Source organism: Nicotiana tabacum, chromosome 2 (genome assembly GCF_000715075.1).
Source record: "Nicotiana tabacum cultivar K326 chromosome 2, ASM71507v2, whole genome shotgun sequence".
NCBI classification, from domain to species: domain Eukaryota; kingdom Viridiplantae; phylum Streptophyta; class Magnoliopsida; order Solanales; family Solanaceae; genus Nicotiana; species Nicotiana tabacum.
Genome location: NC_134081.1, coordinates 28,957,617 through 28,968,729, shown reverse-complemented (window position 1 = coordinate 28,968,729; position 11,113 = coordinate 28,957,617). Strand labels below are relative to the sequence as shown.

Below are 11,113 nucleotides of genomic sequence, written 5' to 3'. Positions count from 1 at the left end.
GCAACTCTTGATTGATCATTTATCTGCAGGATTAAAGCAGTGTTTTAAACGTCAACTTTCAAATACGTCCATATACAAAATAAAATATCTCAAATTAATCCAACCCAAAAGAAGAACTATGGATAGCCACTTGAACATATGTCACAGAAAACGTGATTATATATCTAGTGTTGGCTAAAGAGAATATTTTGGAATTTCTAGACGTAAATTCATAGAATGACCTAGCTCTAAAAATGTGGGTGGGGACTATCGGAAAAGGTTCTTAATTCAGTAAAGATACCCTTCCTCGTATGTTGCAGAATTCTTATGATCACTTCAAATTGATGTTTCATACAACAATCCACTTCAAAAACTAGTCTAAATACATTTCAAAAAAAACAGTTAAAACCATCCAAAATTTGCATAAACCAGCATTACATTGAAAGATTTTAAACAATTTATAGCCCCTGAAGAAGCACCAGCACCAGCAGCAGAGGAGAGGATACTAATCTACATTCTACACTTGGAAGTTGACACTTGGGAGAAGTAACAGGAGTTGTTGAATAGAGAGCTTTAATTTGCATGTTCGCTCTTAGCAGCTTCCTCTTGGTCTCATTCTTAGATTCTTTCCTTGGACAAGGCGTCTCCTCAATATCGTGAAAGCACCACTCGAATATCAGTGGCTAGTTGCCAAAGCAGTAACCAGAAGACCAAGTATAAGAAATGGCTGTGCACTAGCCTGATGAAATGACAACATTGGTTTGGGTTTGAGAACAGCCAAATTATGAGATCTACTATTTTTTTCCAATATTTCACCTTTACGATGTTTAGGTTTTAGTAGAAAGGGAAGTGAAGGTACCTGATACTTAACATCGTACTTTACAGGGTCTTTGAGGAAATACTTGAACTGCAGAGCAAAAAAAATCGCATGTTAGATTACTTTTGCCATGCAGAGTATAGAAGCAGACTCCTTTTCCAATTAAGCTACGGACTTTATCACACTGTCAACTTACATTTTCAGTGTATGTTCACCTATTGTTGCAGGTCATTTTCCTCATCTTTAAGGTAACTAATCATAAGAAGTTGCCTGGAACTATTTCTTACGTAATCTGATAGTGTAAGAAATTCATTACACTGCCGGTGCATAAAAGTTGTACTTTTTCAGTTATTAGATGTGTGGGGCCAGTATTTGGTTACAAGGATAATGCTAATCGTATAAGGATAACACTTACCTGGAAGAATACTTGTGGAGCAATTAAGCCTAGAAGTGCTAAAGCATAATAGGGTTTGCCAGCGCCTAAAAGGTACCCTGCAACAAACAAGTCATAATGCAGTTACAAGATCGTTTAAGGCTTAAATTTGCCCACGTAACAGTTTACATTCAGAAAAGTCGTCCTCTAAAATGATAGCCCTGATCTTTTCGCATAATGAAGCTTAATTTGGCCTCAACTACCTTTAGATGATCTTAGATGCTCTAGGTTTGAGACTGGACCTTGACCACTTAAGTAGCCCCCCTATTCAGCTTTGGTTTCAAGCAATAATTTTGGAAATAAGTCTGCTGTTCAAAATTTCAAAGAGAGAGTTCCGGACAATCAAAACTATTGACAAGTAGCCTCTCTAAGGTAGAAGAAAATAAAGTATCTCTTGGTTTTCATATAGTGCTCAAGTCGAGGAGACCGCTAATAGTGTCTACCATGCACATCAATAACTGTGGTTACTAATCATTAGATTGTTAACAATCACCATTGGATAAGGCTAAAACCTTCATCTCCCAATATTCATTCTTGCTTCAGTTGATCCTTTATATTGATATAATGGTATAACTTCAATGAAGATACACAGCAGTAGGAGGCCCAAATTTTATAGGTCAAAAGCTTGTCACTTGTTAACATAATAACGTATATAGATCTGATATTTGTTTATTAAACAAGAACAGTGATCACCTGCCACTGATATCTGAGTTATGTCGATGGCACCAACACAAATCCATTTAGCGGCTTCAGACCCAAAAGCTACTGGCAGTGACTACAAATGTAGTGGCGTAAGAGAGTTAGAACAGTCATAAACATGCACAGTCATGTCTGAGAACTTAAATTGTGCGGAGTATATACCTGAAGCCCCATAGCTCTGTCTCCTTCAATGCTTTTGAAATCATTTACAATGGCTATGCCCAGCTGCAAAATAATAGAGAAAAGGTAAGATAACTACTGAAGCATGTGATGGAAAATTAAAATAAGAAGTTCTTTTGCAGACTCTTACACCGGCAACGCTATACAAGAGTGTTAGGACAATTATGTCAGGTGTAAGGGTCCCGAACAAAGCTTGACCAGCCCACCTACATCAAGAAATTGAAAGGATTCTGCGTTACTGTAAGTAAAAATCTCTGCACTCCTAAGCACAAACCAAAATGCTAAAGCAATACATTTGTAAAAGCCCTTTGCTGCACAAGGTAATTTCTATCATTGATAATCCCCCATCTGTGGGACTACACAAATGAGAATCAAACTCCGCCACCAAGTCCCCCAGCAAATGATGCCTGATCAACTAGGTTAATTTTCAATATGATCATCAATTCATGACTGGTAGCATCACCTAATCATCAGTGCATGACTGGCGAAGAGAAGGCCAGGTTATTATATACAGTATTTTTTTATAAAGCCAGGTTATTATTGCGGAGGTAATATGTTAAAACTTTTCCACTTCAGCCTGGTTCTTTCGATTTTTGAAAATAAATCTCGACAAGTTGCAGAATAGTAGACAGTTCGATATATACCAAGGCAAGCTGATATAACTTGCTCCGAGAGCAAAATTTCCAATCCATCCATTCTGTTTGAGCTGCACATTAATTTTTATATCAGAGCTATTCCCATTTCGATATTGTACAAAAAGCTTGTTCAGAGGATTGTCAAAGATAACGATTTTACCTTCAGTGGTGGAGCTGAGTAGATGTAGGAAAGCAAGGATCCACCAAGAGCAAGGTAAAATATTGTTGGAAAGTTATGCCCTGCCTATAAGAACAACAATCAAGGAATCGAGACTTTTTCAAATAAATAACTAGCTAATAAGCAGCTTTAAAAACTTACCCACACATCTAAAATACCAGCTAATCCCAGACCTCCAAGAAGAAGCACCCATATTTGATTAATGACCTGGTATCAATGATATTTTGATGAGAATATATAGGATATGTGGAATTGGTTTTAACTTTTCACACATATCTTTAGACAATCTCAAACAAGACATACCTCTTGTTCGGATATTGCGCCTGAAGGAATTGGACGGTAAGGTTCATTAATAGCGTCAATCTCTCTATCATACCAATCATTAATAGTCTAAACATAAAGCAAAAAGTCACTTCCCAGGATTTCTAAAGTAGATATTCAATCTTGAAAAGCACTAACTTGCACTCGCGAGAGAAGTACCTGAGTATAGCCAGTTAGAAATGGACCAGACATTAACATACAAACAACCGATTTGGCTACATCCTCTGGAGTCCAGTGGAAGTTCCCTATGACAAGGTTTCCGAAATGTATTAGATAAATGCAGAGAGCCCACTAAATACATATTGTTTAATTAAAACTCTTTGAATAGAAGTTTTTATTGAAAAACAGCTTCATTTGCAAAAGCGATCTACAAATAGAATATGAAGTACAAAATTTTCCAAATTCAATTTAAATTGACAGCTAACTATCATGGCAGACCTAGTATTATTTGCATTTCAGCACCAAGTCAAAACATGATATACTTTTACTAATAGGCTATACCACAAGGTAATATTCCTTTTTTGCAACTGGGATGATGGGTTCATAATCTCATATTGTTTACACAGACTGATGACAATGTACACCTGTGGCAAAGTTTATATGAATATCAAGTGTTCATGAAACAAATAAATGCTTTGCCTGCATTCCTTTAATTTTTGGGAAGTTAAAATTGAATGACACAAACAGGATATGAACACAGAAATTGGAAGTATCTAGGGCCAAAGATTGAAGGCGACATTTAAATACTCCTTGGACATGTCTCTAGCAATTGAGCTTTAAGAATATGTGCCTAGTAGTACCAGAAGCAGCAGCTCCACAGACCACACCCCACACAAGTGGAGGCCAAGTAACAGGCTTTGTAAGTTGAACCCGAATCTTCCACTTGTCCTGTAAAGAAACAAATAGAGAAGAGTAAATTTTGAATTAATTTGTCTTTGTTGGATATACATACTCGTTGCATCCCTCTTTTCTCTGCTTTTTCTTTCTTGTCCCTCTTTAATCATCCAACAGAAAAATTAGACTCTAGAAGGAAGTTCTAAGGTGGTCTTCATGGTTTATGACATCATGCAGAAATATCAAAGGGTTTCCAGGGTAAGCACGAGTGGATCTTTACACAAATAGCCGGTAGAATTCATTGTTTACATTTTCTATCTCGGTATACATAGAGTATACATTGATTATATACTGCTACACACATATTATACATGAATTATACATACTTTACACATCTACCAGCTTTGGACAAGAGTGGGTTGCTCTAGTGGTGAGCACCCTCCACTTCTAACCAAGAGGTTGTGAGTTCGAGTCACCTCAAGAGCAAGGTGGGGAGTTCTTGGAGGGAGGGAGCCGAGGGTCTATTGGAAACAGCCTCTCTACCCCATGGTAGGGGTAAGGTCTGCGTACACACTACCCTCCCCAGACCTCACTAGTAGGATTATACTGGGTTGTTATTGTTGTTGTTGTTGTTACACATCTACCAGGTATTTTTAACTTAAGTGGTTGGGTAGTGAATTCTTCCAACCCTTCCCAAAGAAAGACCTGGCATTTATCTGACATAGGCTTCCTGTGTTACAAACAAGAGTTTCCAGCATGATCATGGCTCAATATGAGAGGGGATGATTTGTCCAAGATGCGTCTTATGAGTTATTCACCTGTCCTCAGTCTTCCGCAGGCAGATTTATGTTTACGACTTTCTTGAGTATAAAAATGGACAAGGATATTGGGGATAACCAAAGATGGATTTAGGATTTTAATTTTATGAGTTTAACATTTAAAGTTTTTAGCATTGAACCCATTATATTTTTAAAGCTATGGGTTCATATTTACTATTTATTATAATTTTACTAATTTTTACACATAACTTTATGCTCCGCGCCGAAAGTATTGGGTTCAGTTAAACCCGGTAACTCTATGTTGCATCCGCCAATGGGCAAAACAGGCATTTATATCAATCAAGTGCACCTTAATCCCAAATAAAGTTGGGTCGTTTATGAAGCCCCTATAACCATTTGACTATGTGGGCCCAAATTTTTCCAATACTAATGCTTATAAATAATTTATCTTCCAGGGATATTCAGGATTTATTGAAACTACAGGTTTTCAAGTCTCATCCTTATCTCTAAAATGATATACAAGCCTTTAACCAGACCAAAAAGACTTATTGGAAAGTTACAAACTTAATGCAAGTGAAACAACATAATATAATAGTAAATAAACCTTAATTCCAACTAGTCGGCATCACCTCCTTTAATTTATATCTCAACTAAATCTGCATTGATTTTGAATGATTTATGGTCTTTCAAAACAACTTTCCTCCATGCGATTTCAGCTCTACTTTGTCCCATGTTAGTACTTTCAAATTTCAACAATCTATTGTGCCTACATACAAGAGAATATGGACATCTATGTAGGACATGACCAAACTTTTTCGCAAGACCTCTCACTTTTCTTTTCTTTTCTTCTTAGACAATTCTTATTTCAGATCCTCTAAGTGTGCTACTTACACCTTATGCCGGATGTGATCAATTCTAATCTTGTCCAACACTTAAGGGACACACATTCTTCTTAAAATCTGCATATCTGTGACACTCATTTTTAGATATGTTAGGCGGCCTAAGATATAGAAGCCCAACATTCACTACTATATAACATTGGTGGTCTTATAGCTGTTCTATAGAAGAACTTACCTTCCACTTTGTCAGATTCTTCACGTTGCATAACATTCTCGTAACACTCCTCCATTTCGCTATGCTATCTTAATTCTATGTAGGGCATCTTCATCTATCATGGTATGCTTCTATAATATTGAGCTTAGCTATCTGAATTGCTTGCACTTGGGCACCACAACCCCATGTAATCTCAGTTCACCTCATCCTCATTCTGGCTTAACTGGAAGTATTATACAGGTTTATATCCTAAATAATTGACTGATTCCCCAAAAATGTCTCCTATCCAGAGCAACTGTTCTCAAAAATGGTTACTCAAAGATTGGGACTAGAGCACCAACCACTTTCATCTCAGTAGGACCTGCTTCCAATATAATCAGACGAGACCAGATTGGTTTTGATTTTGATAAAACAATTTAACATTCATGTTTAATCTATCAATAAATGTTCTACACTCTTACCTCTCATACTCCATATAGTTTCAAAACGAGCAACCATAGGTGGAGTCATGGAGACTTAGTCACAGTCTCAATACAGCATAAAAATCAGTTCTTTGAATTGAAATGTCAGGTGTCCCTCGCAGGTATAATGTAGACCGAGAAGTACCAGTTCAGGGGTGGAGCTACCCTTATCCAAGGGGAGTCAATTTTTGACACCCCTTCGCCGGAAAATATCACTGTATAGATAGGTCAATTTTTTCTCTTACGTATATATATAATATGTTGAATCCCCCGGCCTCTTAGTGCTTTTTACTTCCTCATATTTTGAATCCCATTAGTGAAAACCTTGGCTTCGCCATTGCGTACTATGAACAAAAATCAGATTTTTATTACCCATTTAGCTGAACAACTAACAGAACAAACCTTCTTGTTATTATAATTCAAAGTAAATATAGGTAAGGACTAATGATAAATTAAAAGAAATAAACCCATTTGCTGAATAATAAGATAAATATCACACCGTTTCTTGCTTGGCTCCTTTAATTCCAAGAATCTGATTTATGCTTGAACCACCTGCAGCCGGTGCCTTATCTGGTGCTTGTGCTTTAACTGCCATACAAATTTCAAAACTAAAAACCCATATCTTTATTTGTTTCAATCAACACTTAGGAATGAAATATAAAATCACCAAAATAAAATACACAATAGTTAGCTCCACAAGAATCAAGAAAGTAAAATACTCTTTAGAACTTCACCTTCTTTATCAGTCTCTGTTGCTCTTACAACAAGCCTTCTTCCTAAAAAAGGTTCAAAGGTAACAAACTTTAATCCATAACAAATGAATAATAGATAGATAAATTGAAGTTATATTATATATGAAGGTTAAAGAAATGAAGGAGTTTATGAATGAGATTACTGGAGAGTGAGAGGCAAAAGGGGGATGAAATTTGTGAAGAGCGAAGTGGGTTGTTGTTGCTAAAATTGGATAGTTTAATAGAGGGCACAGAGTTGAGGAGAGAAGCCATTGCAAATGGTTAAGCTCAATGGAAGTGGAAGTGGAAGGAGATGTGAGCTGCAGTAGCTTTTGCTCTTTGTGATAACTTTTGTCTTTAGTTTAATCCGTTAAAAACAATTTATAGGTGTCTCTAATGTTTCTCTTTTTTGTTATAAAAATAATTATATTGTGTATGTCCATTTATTACTCCGCTATAGATTATCCATTTAGTACTCTGTTGAAGTTTATCTACAAGCAGTTGATGCATGCAGGTTGCAAGCAGTTCAATGAAATAATTTGCAGCACCTTCTTATTAAACAGGCAGGTTGCAAGCACCTCATGCAGATACCTTACAAGCAGCTAAAGAAAAGCCTTGCAGCTGCTTCGTGAAAAGCCTCGCAGCTGCTTCCTTTCTTCTATAAATAGAGGAGTTTTCAGTTCATTATGTACATAAGTTTGAAGTTTGAATAATATATCAATCTATTTCTATACTTGTCTTCGGTTTATTTATTTTACAGTTTTTATTTTATAACATGTTATCAGCACGAGACTCTGCCATCTCTAGCAAATACTTTAAAAGTATCACAGGTACGAACTTTCTTTTTCTAAATAATATCAAATCTTTCTAAACTTGAATTAGTAGCCCTGGATATATCGGGCAAAAGCTACATGTCTTGGGCGCTTGATGTCGAAATTCATCTTGATACGATGGGTCTGGCAGACACCATCAAGGACAAAAATCAGGCATCAAATCAAGATCGTGTCAAAGCAATGATATTCCTACGTCATCACCTTGATAAGGGCCTGAAAATGGAATATCTTACTGTTAAAGATCCAGTCATACTGGGGGATAATTTGAAAGATAGATATGACCATCTGAATATGGTCGTTCTTCCACAGGCACGATATGATTGGACTCAAGAGATGGGATTCAAAAAGTATTCTGAACTTATCTCACATCTTCTTGTAGTCAAGCAACACAATGGGCTATTCATGAAAAACCATGAAAGCCGATCTACTAGTTCTTGTCCATTCCTTGAAGTGAATGAGACGAACTTCCATCAAGCTAAGCGTGGAAGAGGACGTGGCCCCAGTCGTGGTCATGGCCGTGGTCGGGGAAGAAACACTAATCATGGTAATAATAATGCACCAAAGAACCATCCTCACCACCAGCAATGGAAAAGGAAGGAACAAAAGTATGAAGCGGTGCAAGCAGCAAACGCAGAAAATGCATGCTATAGATGTGGAGGAAAAGGGTACTGGTCACGTACATGTCATACGCCAAAGCACCTGGTTGAGCTGTATCAAGCCTCCCTGAAGAAGACTGAGAAAAATGCTGAAGCAAATTTTATTTCTGAAGATAATTTAGACTTCATGCATTTTGTCATGGGCGGCTTTCCAGCCATGCCCCATGATCCCTTGGACGCGCCCCGTGGCGTCCTGGCCAGCCTCCCAACGCCCGTCGCCACGGTCGGCCCCGTGGTCTCGGCAGCTCCAAGTGACAAGCGCGCATGTGCCTCTGTCGCCCCACCGATAGCCATCGCCAGCGCCCAGCCACAGGCAAAAGCCGACAGCGCCGCGCGCGCAGACAATGCCGCGCGCGCAGACCCTGATGCTAAAGACAAAGTTGCTGCCAACGGACTTGCTGCTGCTTTGTAGAAGACTAAGTCCTTTTCATTGTAAATATAGAGTAGTTTTGCTGCATTTTCTTTAAGTGTGATTTTCCAGCTTTCATAGGTCTAGTCATGTAACTTTGGTTTATTTTTTTAAGCATTATTAAGGGGGACCAAGCAATCAAAACTTTCAAGCAAGCAAACAATTCTCTGTACTGGTGTCTCTCCCCCCGACACCGTCTTGTTTTCTGTAATAGCTTTCATTCAATGCAATCAAGCTTTCTTTCATTCTCAATTCTCTTTTCTGCTCTCTTTCAATTGCTCATGACATTGGTTTTCCCGTACGGCACTGACAATCTAGTCTAGCGTACGGAGGGGACCTCAGTTGGCGGACAGCAACCGTACTGACATCGGTTGCCTAGCCTTACGTCGCCCTTCCAAGGAACTTCAGGAAGGCGCCGCGTAACAGTTGGTATCAGAGCCTAGGCTCGACATCGGACGAGGGATCACATTGCAATTACCACCATTTCTGACCATGGTGAATTATGGGGATCGCATCGCGACCCTTGAGGGAACAGTTGACGCATTACGGCCCATCGTGGAAATGGTGCCCGATCTAAAAACCAGCCTAGTGCAAAGGTTGGACGACCTGGACCGCAGACTCATCCAGGCCGAAGTTGACATAGAAAACATCAGCCGCGACTCTGAAGGAGACCGGCAAACAGCAGCCACAGAGGCAGCTGAAATTTTTGGTAAATTTGAGGTCCTCCAGCAGGAGCGTGCCGAGGATTTAGCCAACAGGGAACAAGAGGCAGACAGGGTGACTGCCATGCAACAAACCATTGACAACTTGACAGGCCAGCTCAATGTTGTCAATGCTGCTTTACAAGGCCTACTTCGAGGAGGCGGAAACCAATTTGGGGGTGGTGTGAACCTCGCCCCTATGGCACAAAAGCTGAAAATTCCTGAGCCAAAGCCATACAGTGGAGCTCGGAATGCCAAAGAAGTGGAAAATTTCATTTTCGACATCGAGCAATACTTCGATGCCGTGGGAAGCCTGGAAGAAGCTAAGAAGGTAGCAACTGCTGCCATGTATCTTCAGGGTGATGCCAAACTCTGGTGGCGGGTGAAGTACGAAGCCATCAAGGCAGGTGAAGATGCCCTCGACACATGGGCGGAACTGAAGGCAGCCATACGCCTACAGTTCTTCCCCGAAATGTTGAGTACAATGCCAGGAGAAAGTTGCGGGAGCTCCGCCAGACCAAATCAGTGCGAGATTACGTGCGGGAATTCTCCGCGCTCATGCTGAACATCCGGGACATGGGGGACAAAGACAAACTCTTCACCTTCCTGGAAGGGTTGAAACCTTATGCCCGGATGGAGTTGCAGAGACAAAGGGTAGACACGTTGCCTAAGGCAATCCAAGCAGCAGAGTGCCTTGGGGATTACCAAGTGGAAGCCCGGAAGGATAGGCCTCAACAGCCTGTCCGAGGAGGATACAAAGGGGGCCAACCAAACACTAGTGGCCCTAGCAGAAGTGGAGGAGACCGGAGTGCACCCAAATCCAAGACTCCCTCTTCCGGCAGTACTAGTGCTGCATCTAACAACAATGATCGGGGGAGGAAGCCCCCCTCAGGATGTCGCCATTGCGGCGGACCACATTGGAATAATGAATGTCCACATGCACAGATGAATGCCCATCAAGCTTTTGAGGATGGGACGGATGACGACGCCGATGATGCGGACCAGACCGAGCCAGTAGGTGCATTCAATGCAATTGTTGGCTCCATTTCTGAGCCCTTAGCGGGTACCAGTGCCGGTATCCGCAAGAAGAAGGACCCCTGTCCAATTGCCAGGAAAGGAAATAAGAAGGCGAATTTGAGGACTCCTCCTCATCAAGAGAGGACCCTAATGTTCGTTGACATGAAGGTAAATGGCAAGCCCATTCGGGCAATGATAGACACAGGTGCCACCCACAACTACTTAGCCTCGACTCAGGTGGAGCGTCTTGGACTAGTCGTAGGAAAGGGCAAAGGTCGTGTGAAGGCTATCAACTCACCACCTCAACCAGTGGGTGGAATAGCCAAAGAAGTACCAGTGAAGCTTGGCCCTTATGAAGGAAAGTTCAACCTGCGCGTAGTGATCATAGATGACTTTG

The 11,113-nt window shown here is 40.2% G+C and overlaps 1 protein-coding gene across 1 annotated transcript; it reads right to left on the bottom strand.

Annotated features, from left to right (window-relative positions):
* Positions 1-291: 291 nt before the first annotated feature.
* On the bottom strand, positions 292-7,489 carry LOC107794961 (chlorophyll synthase, chloroplastic). Its single transcript, XM_016617519.2, has 15 exons — positions 7,265-7,489; positions 7,104-7,145; positions 6,869-6,957; positions 4,043-4,130; positions 3,402-3,487; positions 3,225-3,311; positions 3,063-3,128; positions 2,904-2,987; positions 2,753-2,814; positions 2,239-2,314; positions 2,091-2,153; positions 1,923-2,004; positions 1,212-1,288; positions 839-886; positions 292-718 (listed from the first exon to the last, which is right to left on the bottom strand). The coding sequence occupies exons 1-15, from the start codon at positions 7,371-7,373 to the stop codon at positions 656-658; spliced, it is 1,122 nt and encodes a 373-aa protein (XP_016473005.1). The 5' UTR covers positions 7,374-7,489; the 3' UTR covers positions 292-655.
* Between the last annotated feature and the right edge of the window lie 3,624 nt (positions 7,490-11,113).

Excerpts from the sequence above, each read along its gene's own strand:
- LOC107794961 (XM_016617519.2), bottom strand. The coding sequence starts at position 7,373 with ATGGCTTCTCTCCTCAACTCTGTGCCCTCTATTAAACTATCCAATTTT. Across the intron at positions 3,129-3,224 it reads GCGCAATATCCGAACAAGAG|GTCATTAATCAAATATGGGT; the intron begins GTATGTCTTGTT and ends CATTGATACCAG. Across the intron at positions 887-1,211 it reads CTCCACAAGTATTCTTCCAG|TTCAAGTATTTCCTCAAAGA; the intron begins GTAAGTGTTATC and ends TTTGCTCTGCAG.